The following is a 16,872-nucleotide window of genomic DNA, read 5'->3' as shown; positions in this document are numbered from 1 at the left end:
GTGGCTCAGTTGGTTAAGCGACTGCCTTCAGCTCAGGTCATGATCCCAGGGTCCTGGGATCGAGTCCCGCATCGGGCTCCCTGCTCTGCGGGGAGCCTGCTTCTCCCTCTCCCACTCCCCCTGCTTGTGTTCCCTCTCTCGCTGTGTCTCTCTCTGTCAAATAAATAAATAAAATCTTTAAAAAAAAAAAAAAAGAATCAGTCCATCAAGAAGACAGAGCAGTTCTAAATGTATACGCACCAAAAGGCAGAGCTGCAAAATACATGAAACAAAAAATGATAGAGCTGAAAGGAGAAATAGATCCACAATTATGGTTCAGGACTTCTACATTCCACTCTAAGCAATCGATAGAACTATTGGACAGAGTATTAGTAAAGGTAAAGAATAACTTAATACCATCACACAACAGGATCCAATTGACGTTTACAGAAATTCCACCCAACGACAGCAGAATGAATATATATTCTTTTCAAGATCCCATGGAACATATGCCAAGATGGATCCTAGGTCACAAAATGAACTTCAGTACATCTAGAAGATTAAAATCAGGGGCGCCTGGGTGGCTCAGTCGGTTAAGCATGTATCTTCGGCTCAGGTCATGATCCTGGGGTCCTGAGCAGGCAGTCTGCTTCTCCCTCTCTGTGCCTTCCCCTGCTCATACTCTCTCCCCTCTCGCGCTCTCCCAAATAAATAAAATCTTTAAAATAAAAAAAAAAAAAATCATACAGAATATGTTGTCTGGCCATATGGAATCAAATCAGAAACCAATAATAGAAAGACCACAGGAAAATCTTTAATCATTTGGAAATTAAGAGTACACTTCTTAATAATCCATGGGTCAAAGAGGAAGTTATCACAGGAAATTTTAAAAATGAGAGGGTCTGGCTGGCTCAGTCGGTGGAGCGTGCAACTCTTGATCTCAGGGTTGTAAGTTCGAGCCTCAAATTGGGTGTGGAGATTACTTCAAAAAAATTTTTAAATCTTTTAAGAAATTTAAAATGAACTTCATGATCCCAGGGTGCTGTATGGAAGTGTCGAATTACTGTATTGTACACCTGCAACTAATTTTTTTTTTTTTTTTAAAGATTCCATTTATTTGACAGAGACAGCAAGAGCAGGAACACAAGCAGGGGGAGTGGGAGAGGGAGAAGCAGACTTCCCGCCGAGCAGGGAGCCCGATGTGGGACTCGATCCCAGGACCCTGGGATCATGACCTGAGCTGAAGGCAGATGCTTAATGACTGAGCCACCCAGGCACCCCACCTGCAACTAATATTACACTGTATGTTAACTAACTGGAATTAAAATTTAAAACAAAGTAAATTAAAAATAAAATGAACTGAATAAAGTGCTCGCTTCGGCAGCACATATACTAAAATGAACTGAATAAAAACAAAAATACAACATACCAAAATGTGTAGAATGCAGCCATAGCAGTGCTGGGAGGGAACTTATGGCCCCCACGTGCTTACATTAGAAAAGAGAAAAGATCTCAAATCAGTAGTCTAAGTTGCTATATCAAGAAACTAGAAAAAGAAAAAATAAATCCGAAGCAAGCAGAAATCAGTGAGATTGTAAACAAGAAAACAACAAAGGAAATTTATTAAACCAAAAGCCGGTTCTTAAAAAAATCCCAATACAGGGCGCCTGAGTGGCTCAGTTGGTTAAGCGACTGCCTTCGGCTCCGGTCATGATCCTGGAGTCCCGGGATCGAGTCCCGCATCGGGCTCCCTGCTCGGCGGGGAGTCTGCTTCTCCCTCTGGCCCTCCCCCCTCTCATGTGCTCTCTCTCTCATTCTCTCTCTCAAATAAATAAATAAATCTTTAAAAAAAAAAAAATACCAATACAGCTGGTAAACCTTGAACAAAATTGACAGATAAAAAGAAGACGCAAACCACTAACAACAGGAATAGGGGACGTCACTACAACCATTAAGAGGATAGAAGTGAACACATTAAGAGGATAGAAGTGAACACCCGGAGCACCTTTACACCCCCAGATTCAATAACTTAGAATAAATTGCTTGAAAAGCACAAGTTACCAAAACTCAACCAAGATGAAATAGATAACCTGAATAACCATTAATAAAATTAGATTTTTAAATTAAAAAGTTCCTGAGGGATTCACTCTAGGGCTTTACCTTATATTTAAAGAATAATTAACACCAATTTTACACGTTCTCTTCCAGAAAATATAAGAGGAGGGAATATTTCTGATTCATTTTTTGAGGTCTGAATTTGTCTGATAGCAGAACCAGACAAAGACCATACAAAACAAACTACAGACTAGTATCTCTCATGAACTTAGGTACAAAATGTTAACATCATATCCAGGAATATATAAAAACTGTACACAACAGCCAAATGGAGTTTATTCCAGATACACACGGCTGGTTCAGTAATCAGAAACCAAATCAACATAATCCATATCAACAGTCTAAAAATTCATAAGCACAGAAATGCATTCAACAAAACCCCAACACCCATTTATGGTAAAACACTGATCCAAGATTAGAGGGAGAACTTCCTCAGCTTGATCAACTTCCTCATCTACAAAAAACCAACTGTACCATCACACTTAACAGGGAAATACTGAGTGCTTTCCCCCTGACTGGGAACGAGGCAAGGATGCCTGCTCTCACCACTCCTACTTAATGTGGTTCTGGAAGTTCTGATCAGCACAACAAAGTAAAAGGAAATAAAAGAGCATTTAGATTAGAAAGGAAGAAATAAATCTGGCTCTCTTTGCAAATGACATGACTGTCTATATAGAAAATCCCAGGGGCGCTTGGGTGGCTCAGTCGTTAAGCGTCTGCCTTCGTTCGGCTCAGGTCATGATCCCAGGGTCCTGGGATCAAGCCCCGCATCGGGCTCCCTGCTCCGCGGGAAGCCTGCTTCTCCCTCTCCCACTCCCCCTGCTTGTGCTCCCTCTCACTGTGTCTCTCTCTGTCAAATGAATAAATAAAATCTTTAAAAAAAAAAAAAAATTCCAAGGTATCTACCAAAAAACGTCCTAGAACTAATAAGTGTTTCAGCAAGGTCACAGGATGGAATTAACTGTATTTCCATATACTAACAGTGACACCATTTTAATAAAAATCCTGTGCATCAATATTTGTAGCCGCAGTAGGTGGATAGTGAAACTGTGGTGGAGCCGTACCACAAGCAGTGACCGCTGATACATGCAACACCACCGATGCATCTCGGAAGCACCGGGCTGGATGAAAGAAGCCAGACACAAAAGGGAACATACTGTATGATTCCACTTATGTAATATTCTTGAGATAATGTTGTAGAGATAGAGAGCAGATTAGTGGCTGCCAGAGATTTAAGGATTAGAAAAGGAGGGGGGGGTGGCTCTAAAAGGGTGACATGAGGGAGCCCTGTGGTAATGGCACACTTATCTGTCCTGATTGTTAGGGGTGGTTATGTAAAGCTACATGTGCTAAAATTGCACGCATGCGCGTGCACATTCTCACAAATGAGTGCACGTGGAGCTGGACACATCTGAGTAACCTCCGTGGATTGTACCAATACCAGCGTCCTGGTTTTTTGGTTTTTTTTGTTTTTTTTTTGAGTGAGAATGAGAGCACGAGAGGGAAGAGGGTCAGAGGGAGAAGCAGACTCCCCGCTGAGCAGGGAGCCCGATGCGGGACTCGATCCCGGGACTCCAGGATCACGACCTGAGCCAAAGGCAGTCGCTTAACCAACCTGAGCCACCCAGGCACCCAGCGCCCTGGTTTTGATAGTGTGCTGTACTTCTGCAGGAGGTAGTGTTGGGGGAGGCAAGGTCAAGTGTGACCTTGGAAGTTCCTTCCAAAGGCCTTTTTAAAATGCATGCACAAGTGTATTTGCATTAGAAATGTATTTGCCCCCATCCCTTCTCTAGACAAATGGGTTTCCTATAATCTTAACTATTCTGCACCTTACTTTTTTTCTTCACTTAATAGAGATGGTTCCATATTGGTCATGCTTTATTTTTTCAGATACAGAGAGTACATTGATATTTCTGCCATGGTGCTTAAATCACGTTTCTATGAACAGACTTCCGGGGTGTTTCTGTTCTGTGCTGTTAGGAGCAACGCTCTGATGAAGACCTTGCACATTTGCTATTTTGCTGGTGTGTGAGTATGCCTCTGAAATAAGTTTCTGGAAATTGGATATCTGGATTAGAATCTATCTATACCTAGAGTCTTCAGAAACACCGCTAGATTGCCCTGCATAGGAGTTGTACCATTCCATACACTTCGCAGCAGCGAGTATCTTCATTTATCCCCACAGGCTGTTTTCACATTGTAGGACTTCCGACAATATGTTAGGTTAAAAATGGCATCTCAGTGTGGTTTTAGCTTTTATTTCTATGAAAAATTGGACATCCTTTCTTATTTTCAATTTGTATTTTGATTTATATTTCCTTTTCTGTAAACTGTGTTCATAATCTTTGGGCCGTTATTCCAGTGGGTTGTTGGCTTTTATGAGAGTTAGTGATTTGTAGGAGTAATTTATATAATAAGCTCTGTCTTTGATGTGATGTTAATGATATTTTTTCTGTTAATTGTCTGCCTTCTGACTTTTCTTATCATTTTCTTTTTTTTTTTGGCCACACTGAAGTTTGTTGTTTTGTTTTTAATTTTTCCTTAGTCAGACTGATCTTCTGTGGCTTCTGGATTTTGTGCCACTCAGAAAGGTCTTTACCACACCCAGGTTATAAATTTCATGGTATTTCATTGCATTCAGGTGTAGCCCTATTGAAATCTGGAGTTACGTCCCCACAGTGGTGCTGCTGGGCCAAGCCTTAGGCGTAGACTTTATTTCTGGCCTTGGGTCTGATTTCATGGGTCTCCTCGGGCTTGTTGGAAATCTGGGTCACTGCTAGAACCAGATCAAGTTAATCTCACATCCTCCATAAAGTGGTGCTTTACAGGGAAAGGAAGTAAGGGGAGGACATTGGATGATCTTCTGGCTCTTATCCCATCTTCAGCAACCTTTATTCTAAGAGAGAAACTCTAGTAGAAGAGGTTTTTGTCCCCTGTGTGCTCCAGGAGTTAGTGGTTGGGTGACAGAACCCCTTTGCTGGTCTCTAGGGAAGGGAAACCAAACTTTAAGGGCTGTTTCCTTCCATTGGTCATTTGTGCAAATCCCACTTAGGTTGCTTTTCCACAGGGACTGGCTGCCTGAATCTCTGGAATCTAAAACGGTCCTGTCACAGTGAGAGGAACTTGGGAGTCTTGTCCACAGTTCAGAGCACAGCACTGTGGATTTTCTTCAGAACGGAGTGCTAGTCAGTGGTCTGTCTTCCTAAGACTTGCTTTTTCAAAATGGGTATGAAAAACATCTGCTTAGCATGACTTTACCCCCACTTAGGAATAAGTAAGCCAGAAGAAGGACGGCCTGCAGGGAGTGTGACCGGAAATGACATCACCGCCCCTCCAAACAAGGAGCTCCCACCCAGCCCAGAGAAGAAAACAAAGGTAGGCACCAGAGTGGTGGGTTATCTTCTCCTGCTACCATTTTTAAAAACTGTATCTTCTGCTATTACTGCTTGAATCAATGAATGAAATTTGTTTTTTTCTGATCTATCAGTAGTCCTTTTCTGGACATTCTTAGAAAATATTTTATATTCCTATTTTATCATCGTAGCCTAACTCAACCCTTAAAATCTCTGCCTTTGACCCCATTATCTTGAATACATGTAGAAATGTTCTGTAGAGGTTGTTTCTGCTTCCCTTAACAACAACAATAACGGGATTTGCAGAACTATTCAGAAATAGATTCTTCATTCGTAAAAACGGAACTCAGATTTTTTTTTTTTTATTTGAAAGAGAGAGAATGAGAGAGAGAGAGAGCACATGAGAGGGGGGAGGGTCAGAGGGAGAAGCAGACTCCCCGCTGAGCAGGGAGCCGGATGCGGGGCTCGATCCTGGGACTCCAGGATCATGACCTGAGCCAAAGGTAGTCGCTTCACCAACTGAGCCGCCCAGGCGCCCCGAGAACTCAGATTTTTAAGGTGGAGCAAAGCTTCAGGAACTTACTGGTGCTCGTTGCAGAATACAAATGCCATACTTCAGTGTGGTCCTAAAACCCTGCCATGTTGCCTCATCAAGGCACAAATAATGACCGTTTAATTACTTGCTGGTGACTTCTTCATAGAATTATTGCAGCCACCAAAAATTAGTTAATTATTTAAAGCCATCACTGAATTTAAGTCTTCAGGTACCGAACTGCTGGAATTTGTGACACTGTCATTAAGAATGAAGTCCCAGTTTTCTTTATTTTTCTCATGGTTTCTTTCCACTCCTTACCAAGCTCAGAAGAACGGAATGCTGCTTTTCAGTTGCATATATCCTCATTGCTTATAATTTTACTTTGAATTGTGCAATTTATACTTTTTTTCATTTGTTTTTATTTTTGTCTGTGTGTTTGATGTTGGCTTTAAAAAAAAAAAACCAAACAAACAAAAACAAAACAACACATCAACTTAAAGCCTTTGGCCACCACTCAGCCTGCAAAGACTTCAACATCGAAAGCCAAAACTCAGCCCAGTCCTCTCCCTAAGCAGCCGGCTCCCGCCACCTTTGGTGGGGCGAATAAAAAACCCATGAGCCTCGCTGCAGGCTTAGTGCCGGCTGCCCCACCCAAACGCCCTGCCACCGCCACTGCCAGGCCATCCACCTTACCTTCAAAAGACTCAAAACCCAAGGTAAGTAGCCACCCAGGCCCTGTGCCTGGGAGACGTTCTCCCCTCCGAGGGTCGATCGCTCTCGTTGCTGCCAAGCAGTGCAGTCGAGCTGGTGGAATTGGGGGAAGGGGAGAGAGGCGACTTGCAAATCTTGAGGGTGCACAATGCAGCCATAACACCTGAAGGCCTTTCAGACTTTGTACCTTTCCCTGCCCTGCTGGGAGGCAGTACTGCCTCTGCTTAGGTTTCTTTTCCTTTCTCCCAGCTCCTCCTTACTCTTCCCTTGTTTGAACACCTGTTAGCGAGTTTGCCCTCCTCCACATACTGTCACCTACTCCTTTTTGGTACAGTTCCATGTCAGATTCCCCAAATTCGCTTCCTTATCGTTCTCTTTAATCCTCTGGCAGAAGTGAGTTTCGCCTGTGACTTTTTTGGATAAGGTCTTCTAGCTGATCTCTGTAGGTTCCAACAACGTGTGACAACTTCTTTGCTTTTGACATTGGGCCTCTCTCAATGGGCTCCCCGCTGCAGGTTTTCAGTTTTCCAGGTCAGCCACACATAACTGCCTAGAAACCGGTCCATTTGGAGCAGGAGTGGCTTCAGCAGGATCATTCTAGAAGGGCAGCTGGGCTCTGTGGCTGCCTTCCTTAACATCTTGTTTTGCTTGAGAAGGGCCTTTCGGTCAGCTCAGTGTTGTTCTTTAAATTCATGGTGGGCAATGTTAGTGTATCATCTAATCTTGTAAAGAAAATTGATGGAACCTAGGAATTGTAGTCTCGGTTGGAATCTGGCCAAGAAACTGAGAAATCCTGTCATAGATTAAGAATGATAAAATATATAGCTTTCTGGCGCTCCTCATTTACCCAGTTGACTGCTTTTCTTGATCGTGAGAAGATGATTTAGTTGCATGAGAGGGCAGAGGGAGGGTGACTGGAGCCCTGGCATGGCAAATCCTGGGGCAGACAGAAGACGGCAGGGGGAGGTGGTCCAGTGAAATTTCACTTGGCAGTAATAACAACCATGAAGTGTCCTCTACTGGTTCCTTTATATAAGTTAATTCCTTTGATTCTCTCTGTCAGCAACCCCTGATGTGGGTATTACTATTCTCATTTCATAGCTCAGTGAGATAACCTTCCTAAGGTCCGGTGCTAGCAGGTAGCAGAGGCAGTGTGGGAGCTTGGGGCTGACTCCACCCCTGATGCTCAGGGCCTCTGTCAACACTGTTCTTTCGTGGCTTTTGCCATGCAGTTTTTAGACAGCACTCTGAGATACAGCTGATCTGAAAATGTGATCTGCATTCCAGTTACTACTGCTGTTTGTTTTTTAGATAAGAAACAGATGAAAATATTTTGAGAGATTGATTAAAAACTAAAGTCTAATGAAATTTATTTTTATCCTTATTTGGTAGAAAGAAAAAACAAAAGAAAAAAAACTTACTTAGAAAAAGTAGATCCAGGATTCTGGTAGAGAAGAAAATGTAAAATGATAAACAGCAGAGTAACTGCGGTTATGAAAGCAGGCTGGTTCTGTCGCTTGCTGAAGCCAAGAGCCTGACCTCTAAATCAAGGATGTCACATTTTTTAGAGCCTTCTATCCTTAGTACCTTTTTTCCAACTTATTTTATCACTATTATTAGCAAAATAAGACCCTAGTAGATTATTCTGAATCATAGTCCTAATATTGAGAATTTGAAGGAGGCCTCAGAGAGTGTCTGTTTTATACTCAGATCTTAGAGCCGACAGGAGGGATCCCTCTGCATAAATCCTACGATCTATTCCAAACAGAGCTGGTGGCTGAACCAGTTCCTCTAATTCCAGCTATACTTAGGGACTTCATTTGTAGAAACGGCCATTACCCTGCGCTTTCAGGGTTAGACTTTAATTCGATGCCAGCCCTTAATTTCTGAGCACCTCCTTAGCTGATTTTCCATTTAAGATGTATCCTGCTTGTCTCCACCAACATACGACACTGTGTGGCCATTTGTCGTGGAGTAAAAGGGCTGGATACACTGTGTCTATGATTTGGCTTATTGTCTAGAGTAACTTGGTACTTCTGTTCCCGTAGAAACCAGGCTACATGATTCCTTCCCTTCCTTACTAGTGACGCCATGCCCAGCCTCCCTGGAAGAGGAGCTAGAGTGACCCAGATGCCAAGACTTTTCCCCTTGGCTCTCAGTCACAGCTGCGACATCAGTGCTCCTCATCCCCTGTGGGGGTCAGGCCTGCCCCCTCCGCCCCGCTCTCCACGTGCCTGTGCTCTCAGAGACTTCTCCTCCTCTAGTCCCTAACACCACATGGCATCACAGCTGGTCCCGGGGTCCTCTGTGCCGAACTCCCTTATCTGACTGAGGAAATAGAGCCCAGAGAGACACTGTGATTTGCCAGGAACACACTGAGTTGGGGGCCTGCCTGGGGTTAGAGCTTAGCATTCTCATCTGACTGGTGAGGCCAGTGTTCTCACTGTTTGCAGCCCTAACCAGCATTCACTGTGTGCATCTTCGCCAAAAGAGTGACTGAATTTGAACATCATTTTTACATTTTTTGTGTTGTTTATATATTTACTTACCTTTGGTCAAGTAATTAAAATACTGATATATTTAATGTATTTAAATACATTAGATCCTGAGACAGACTGTGTTTGTGATGTGGTATACTTTTCTGGTTTGTTCATTCTCACTGGTTCAGGCTGGATTGAGATAGTTAGGCTCCGTTCCCTGACTCCAGCTGACACAGCGCCCTGCATGGCCCGTTTCTCACTCTGTCTGAAGGACTTAGATCTTAGAACAGCATAAACTGTTCTGTCAGTGAGTGCCAAATCCACAGTTTTTCTGGTGTCCGCTGACTTCCCGGGGCGCCTGCTGACCTGCAGCTCTTATTCCCATTTCCCTGTCACCAGCCTGTTGCAGAGGCAAAGATTCTGGAGAAGCGGGCCTCACCATCCAAGCCAGCCTCTGCTCCAGCCCCCCGGCCTGGCTCCAAGAGCTCCCAGACTGTCCCAAAAGCCCCGGCCGCTGCCAGTCCTGCCTCAGCTGGGCCAGGCAGTCGGAGCCCCCCCACGCCTGTGCCCAAGAGGCCCACCGGTGAGTGCTGTTACCCTCCACTCCCGTGGGAACCAGTGGGGAGAAGGGTGGGGCCTTGGCTTTGCCCCAGCTGTAGCTCCAGCCAGCGTCACAGAAAGCCGTGCACCCCTGTTTGTGCCCTCGTCCTTAATGGGGTACAGTGAAAAGTGGATCCTTGATCTCCATATGAGGTTAGCAAGTACGTATATTCAGAAAATTGAGTGAAAGGGATTCTTACGGATTCCCAGGTAGTGTTTACTGTTCCTTTCTTAGTAACTTTGCAGCACTCAGCACATCGTGGTCATGGGCATACATGACAGGAGATAGTCCCACTGGTGCATGGGCTGCTAACCCACTTCCGAGGCCATGCGGAAGGCACTGGCAAGGCTGTAGAAAAGAATGAGATAGAGTGGGTGGCCGTGTATGCTCCAGAAGGGCACAGTCTTTCCCTGGCTGTCTAATTTACCCCTCATTTATTCCCAGCGACTAGCACAGCGCATGGCCCAAAAGGGACATTCAGTAATTGTTGAATGAATGAATGAATCTCAGGATGGGATGAGCCATTCACTAGGTTAGTTTGTAAACACTAAATGTTAAAACGTGTATGTTTGTGCAGCCATTAGGACTGAGGGAAAACCTGCGGACATGAAGAAGACAGCTACAAAGTCTGCACCAGGTAACACCCGGTCCCTTGCTTCTTGGAAGCCTCAAATAAACCCTTACCTCTCTGTGGCTCTAAGGCTCCCTTTTGCTCTCTCCCCCTGAACCCTTGTCCTCTCTCACACTCCTACCTTTGCAGCTGACTTGAGTCGCTCCAAGAGCACGTCCACCAGCAACGTGAAGAAAAGCGCCACTGTCCCTGGGGTTGCCCCCATGGCAGGGGTGGCTCCCAGCCGAGCCAAGGCCACACCCACCCCTCCCCGGCCCTCTGGGACCCCTTCCTCAGACAAGAAGCCCGCCTCAGCCAAGCCCAGCTCCTCTGCCCCAAGGCTGAGCCGCCTGTCTACCAATGCTTCTGCCCCTGATCTGAAGAATGTCCGCTCCAAGGTTGGCTCCACGGAAAACATCAAGCATCAGCCTGGAGGAGGCCGGGTGAGTCCAGGGAGCTGGGGGTCCTCGGCATGCCGGCCCTTGCTTCTTCCGCTGCCACACCCACCCACCCGCTGTCCCCCAGGCGTGTCCTCACATCAGCCCCAGGCGCCAACCAAAGAAGAAGGGTGGTGGGGACATTGGATTCAGTGCCAGGGACTTTCAGCCTGGGCTCCGGGTCCCAGCAGCAGGCTCTCTCTTCCCGTCCCCATCAGAGGAGGTCTTGTTCTGTATTTCGGGGTTTAGGCTTACATTTTTGTTTGGAGGCAACAGGGTTCTTCTCCTTAACAAGACGAACAGAGGTGGACTGTGAGACCGTGTGAAGGTGAGAGACTGGACGTGCTCCTTACCCTTGCGCTGTCTGAGCAGCAGGACGTGTAGGAGGTAGAAGCTTTGATATGGGGGGTGGCGGGGGGGGGGGGTGCCTTCAGCGTGAAAGAGGTAGGGCGTCCTCTGGTGGCCGGGAGGACTCGCTGCTGCAGACCTCCTGCTTTCCTAATCGGAAGGGTGGCCCGGGGAGTCGTGGTGGAGGGCGGCAGGGCAGGCCCCGGCGCTTTACTCTTAAGGCTTTTCTGGTTGCATCCACCCCAGAATTACTTGTCAGCTGTTAGCAGCAGTGGGACTTTGGTGTATGAAAAGATGGTGGCGAAAGTCCCAGTCGAAGTCCTTGGAGCAGGAACCTTCTCATTTCCTATGTGATTCTCCAGCATTAAACCACCACCCCTCCCTCCCACTCAGGGTAGGATAGCTTAATTTGCTTCAACCCAGAGCCCTTAAAAAATTGAACAGGGCCCAAAATGAGGCAGAATCCTGGTACTTTTGGAAGACATTGATGGCAAACTGAGATTAGTCTGGAAAAAGGGCCTGAGAGTTGCTTTTGCTAAGATAGACTTTGGCTCTGGCGTACCCAATGCATGACCCATCTCCCCCTTCCTGGGCTCTTATGCTTTCCTTGGGCAAAAGTTGCAGGTGGTCCTGGGGGGACGTTGAGTGACTCGGCCTGATAATCAAATTATTTTCTGCTCCAACATACCTGAGTGGTATGAGACTTCCCATCATCAGTAGTGGCTCCCTGTTGACTATGGCAGCTTGCTTGGGGTGAGGACATTTGAATGGGAGGGCATGATGATTGGCAAACACACACTCCAAAGAGAATCACTAACTTAGCCCTCCTTCCCGCCTTTCTCTGTGAGTGCTATCTTGATCTCTTCCTAGGGTCTCAAGACTTTGTTCTGCAGCTTCTCCCCCTGGCTGGTCTACCCTGGAAAATGGTGGGGTTTTTTCCTAGGAGCACGGGTGACCTGCTTCTGCCGGTGGCCTGGCCTGATTTTGAGTCCCCGACAGCTTTCTTCCCTTCTTGGCATTTGGGCTCTTACCCTCTTGGTTTGAAATGTGCCCTCCCTTTATCTCCATCCAGGCCAAAGTAGAGAAAAAAACAGAGGCATCTGCTCCGGCTCGAAAGCCTGAACCTAACGCAGTCACTAAAACAGCCGGTCCCATTGCGAGTGCGCAGAAACCACCTGCTGGGAAAGTGAGTTTTATTTAGACTTTTACCTCTTGAAGGTGAAAGATGATAAACTGTTTCTTCCAGCCTGAGTCACTTTCCCTTCTACTGCACTTTTTTCCTGTCCTTAGTTTCTACTTTGCCCCCGCATTCCCTCCTCTTTGTTTGATGACTCAGCCATCAGAAAAATTTTTGTATTAACCCTGACAGTTAACAGAGTTGGGAGCCCATTAACCTTTGGGAAATATCTATTCAACCGGATAACATGGATCCAAAAAACCTTCAGCCACTTTCTTCACACTGACCTTGATGTGAAACCCCAGCTGTTTTGCACGCAAAACACACACACTGAGCATCCAGGTCCTGCCTCAGTGAGACACGTGGCATTGGTTACTTGCCAGCACCTGGAACCCTGGACCCCTGGTGCTTTAAACTGACCTTTCAGTTTAAGAAGGCCCCTTTCACAACATGCTGGCTACAGAGATAGCTTTGTTTGCCCTGGTTCCCCATGTCCCCTTCTCACTGAAAGTTCACATGCTCCATTCCCTCTGGAAACCCACTCAGCTTAGGGATTGCACAGGTAAGAGGAAACTCTAGGTTCTTTCCTCTTGCCTCCACATCCTGGAACCAGGCCCCTCCCGCTTGCTGTGGGAACCTTCTTCCCTTAGCTGTGGCAGGTAGGTGGTCTCTCTAGCCAGGGGCTGCCAGAGGAGCCTAACCTCCAGCTCTCAGGGACCAGGATGGGGAGTCTCAGCCCAAGGAATTCGTACAGTCAGTGAGGCTTCCAGGTGACTCCTAGAGGTCCTGTGGGTCTCTGGTTCAGAGCAGGGTTTCATTAGGAAACGGTTTGCTAACCAGTTATTCATCACTGACATTGTAAAGAAGGCACAAAACGGTGAGGTATTTGGGTTGGAATTTCTCGGGGTGGATTTCTCTGCTCTGTGGAAAACTCTTCAGCTTGGAGCCTGTTTCATTTGTGAAGGGCTCTGAAGCGAAGGAAGGAAGCTGGCAACTGTTTCTTTTTCAGAAGACTCAAAGAGAGTTCTTTGTTCCAGCCCTTAGAGCCTGGGCCTTTGTGTGGCTGCATTCCAGGGGGAGCCATTCATAAGCACTACAGTGTGCTGTGTCCTGTCGTCCGTCCCCGCCCCCCCCCCACCGCCCCATTACGCATCACTGCAGCCCTGCTTGGAGCCGCTTCTCTTTGCGCCCGAAAACTCACAGGGCACAGGATTAGGTATCTGGAGGATTGAGGGAAGTGTTTTACCCTCGAGTTGAAGGAAAGTCTAGACCAGAAGCTCTGTACTTTCTTGAGCCCGAGACTACCGGGCTGCTTGTGGAGTGTGGAGCTGCCGAGAATGTGGCTTGCGCTCCCCCTGGCGTCCGGATTCTGCATGGCAGGCCCAGCGGCCTCTGGTTCATTTGCATTCATGATTGAGCTCTGATGTCCCTTCCTTCCTGTATCAGATCTGTGCCCTGTGAGCCAGCTGCCCAGTGCTTCTCGGAGCTGCCTTTCCTTCCCAGATATAAGGGAAGGGCCAAGGTTCGGTGAGGACCAGTCCAGATGAGCAGGACCCTTGCAGAGAGGCTTCCCCAGACCCTCCCAGCTGTCGGGGAAGAGCAGGCGGGAGCAGGAGTGGGGCTGTGCCTGGGTGGGCATCCGGGGCCTGCTGCTGGCTGGGCCTCGTGAACCACGGCCCAGCCCCAAGGAGCAGTGAGGAGGACCATTAGCCCTTCTGCAGCCTCTGCTTCTGTCCTTGTGTTGTTTGTCTTTGTCCTTCACTCCCTTTCCTGCTTCCCTCAGATTCCTTCCCCTGTGCTTCTCCACAGCTGTTCGGCTGCAGGTGGGGGCGGAGTTGGAACAACACTCTGTTGTCACTTTGGTCACGTGTGGAGCGCTGCCTGCCCTTTGTCGGTTCTAACCAGCCCTCTCCCTTTATGTTGTTTTTTTTTCTGTTCTCTAACACTCCAGGTCCAGATAGTCTCCAAAAAAGTGAGCTACAGCCATATTCAGTCCAAGTGTGGTTCCAAGGACAATATTAAGCATGTCCCTGGAGGTGGTAATGTAAGTATGGGCTCCGGACAGCTAGCGTCTGCAGCACAGCCCCCGTGGGGCACACTGGGGAGAGGGCCATGGCAGCCTGGCCCGGGGCTTCCTTCCAGACGCAGGCTAGCGAAGTGAGGGGAGGCCTCAATGCCCTGGTATATTTAGGCTGGCTGGTCCTGGGAAACCCCTAAATATTACAACCTGGTGACGCCCACTCGGCATCTCACCTCTCTTTCCCCCACTTTCACCTTTCTGAGTCCTCCCTCCTCTTATTCCCTCAGCAGCTCCTTTTCTCTTTGTCCTCTTCCTTCTTCCATCCAGACATCCCTTTATCATGCTGCCCTTCTGTGCTAGCCCTAAGCTCTGCTGGGGACACAGGTGACTCTGGCTAACAGGGAGGCCCTGGTCTAGCATTAAGAACACTCTGTTCGCCCTCCACGTGTCCCTGTGACCTTGCAGAGGCAGGCGAGGCTCCAGCACGCGCCGGAGGGAGGGGTGTTATGGAGCTGCCACGTGCGGCCTCCGCCTTCACTGCTCCGCACCCGCTTCTCCCCCACCCCCCTCAAACGGAGCGAGGGAGCCCATCCTGCTCCATCAGCCTGATCACTCCGTTCCTTCTCCTTACTGTCCTGAACTGGGCTGAGTCCTGCTCTGCTCACCCCGTTCATTTTCAAGCTCTGTCCCTCCTGCCCCTTTAGTGGCCATGCCATCCTGCCTGTGGCTGACCAGCACTCCCCCTGACCAGCAGTTCTGTTGTGAGGAATCCGCCTCAGGGCATCCCTTTGTTGCCCCACACAAGCCCCCTTACCGAAGCTCCTTCCAGTTACTTCCCCGCCAGTGGCTCTCCTGGCCTGGGCAGGAACTGCATCCTTGACCCGCGGTGGAATGCACCTGGCTGGCTTGGTCACTGGCCTGACAAGAGCCAGCCTGGTGTGGGATCTGCTGAAGTGGGTGAAGCGCTTAAAGACAGTATCTGGTTAAGGTGATGAAGATCCAGCTTGAGAGCCCCAGGGAGGCACCGGCTTTAGCTTTTCCTTTCAGGCTTTTGGGCTAGCTGAAAACAGGAGGTGAGCAGGAGACTCTGAAGGAATTGGTCACTGTGTGTGTGACACAGAAATGCACTTGGTGTGGTGTGCGGTGTATGCACAAGCTCGGAAAATAGGCATCATTTATCACCTACTGTGCTCTCCCACACTGCTTACACACAGCTTCAAGGTTTTTTTAAAAGCACTTTTTTTTTTTTTTAAAGATTTTTATTTATTTGACAGAGAGAGATACAGCAAGAGAGGGAACACAAGCAGGGGGAGTGGAGAGGGAGAAGCAGGCCTCCTGCCGAGCAGGGAGCCAGATGCGGGGCTCGATCCCAGGACCCCGAGATCATGACCCGAGCCGAAGGCAGATGCCCAACGACTGAGCCACCCAGGCGCCCCTAAAAGCACTTTTTTTAATAAAAGATTTTATTTATTTGGGAGAGAGAGAGTGCGTGAGCCAGGGCGGGGTGGGGGGGCCACACAATGACAGAGCAGGAGGGAGAGGGACGAGCAGACTCCGTGCTCAATCTCATAACCTGAGCCAGAGTCAGAGTTGGCCGCTGACCCGACTGAGCCCCAGGCGCCGCGTAAGCATTTTAGCGTGGGAGGGAGGCTTCCTTCGACGGCAGGGCGTTCGGAAACCACCTGGGAGCAGCGCTTGCCTGCGGGAAGGGGAGGGTAAGCGGCCTGGCTGGAGGCGCTGTGCTTCCTTCCCTCGGCGCCCGTGAAGCCAGCGCGGATGCACGTGCAGTGCAGAAAGAGTGGGCCCGCCGTGTGGGTAGAACAGTGTCACACGTCACCCACAAACCCCGTCCCCTCCTGGTTAGAGACTCAGAGTCTGGCACCCAGAGGGGAGGCCCGGAGCAGGGCCCCCGTCAGTACCACAGAGCGCCCCGGCGCACATACACACATCCCCTTGTCGGGAGCCAGGGGCACGCGAGGGCAGGGAACAGAGCAGATTTCCCCCCGGTTTTGTGTGTGTGTGAGACCGTTTTTCTGCCATTTCACCCTCGTGAGGGGAGACATGTGTGATGGGTTGATGGGTTCTTAGACCCAGCAGCTGTGTCATCTCAGCAGCCTCTGCCCCTCCCTGCGGCAGGCTGCGGGGCGTCACCGGACTGGGGGACGGGGGTGCAGACGGTGTGAACAGCTAGAGCGAGGTGCAGGGGATGTGGGGTTGGTGGTGCAGCGAGAGGGCCGTGGGGCTTCGCTGGGGAGAGGACATCTGAGAAACACGCTTCCTAGGCCAGGGAAGCGGCATGTGGCTCCCTTAAGCATCGAGTGGCGGCGAGTGGCCTGGGGGGGACAGGACGGGGAGGATAGTCTGGAAGGGACTGTGGCTTCTCTCCATGCCAGCCTCAGGAGGCAGAGCCACGTCTCAAATGTAGTGGGCCTCATTAAGTGAGGGGGACACGGTTACGCTTTTTAAAACTTGCAATTATAGAAAATTTTCAAATACATACAAAAAT

The 16,872-nt window shown here is 48.5% G+C and overlaps 1 protein-coding gene across 13 annotated transcripts in view; it reads left to right on the top strand.

Annotated features, from left to right (window-relative positions):
* Window positions 1–16,872, top strand: part of MAP4 (microtubule associated protein 4) — a 171,412-nt gene that overhangs the window by 144,420 nt on the left and 10,120 nt on the right. For 6 of the 13 annotated variants that reach the window (XM_031027832.2, XM_031027834.2, XM_031027833.2 and 3 more), the window contains 7 exons: window positions 5,363–5,469; window positions 6,483–6,698; window positions 9,573–9,756; window positions 10,352–10,411; window positions 10,535–10,827; window positions 12,242–12,355; window positions 14,298–14,390. In XM_031027832.2, coding sequence (XP_030883692.1) covers window positions 5,363–5,469; window positions 6,483–6,698; window positions 9,573–9,756; window positions 10,352–10,411; window positions 10,535–10,827; window positions 12,242–12,355; window positions 14,298–14,390 — 1,067 coding nt within the window. The remainder of the gene's footprint in view (window positions 1–5,362; window positions 5,470–6,482; window positions 6,699–9,572; window positions 9,757–10,351; window positions 10,412–10,534; window positions 10,828–12,241; window positions 12,356–14,297; window positions 14,391–16,872) is intronic. The other 7 variants (XM_031027837.2, XM_031027842.2, XM_081816866.1 and 4 more) reach the window with 3 other exon arrangements.

This window comes from Leptonychotes weddellii, chromosome 1, assembly GCF_054177405.1.
Source record: "Leptonychotes weddellii isolate Sample4059 chromosome 1, ASM5417740v2, whole genome shotgun sequence".
Lineage (NCBI taxonomy): Eukaryota > Metazoa > Chordata > Mammalia > Carnivora > Phocidae > Leptonychotes > Leptonychotes weddellii.
Note: the sequence above shows the minus strand (reverse complement) of the source record. Positions and strands in the feature narration are given on the sequence as shown.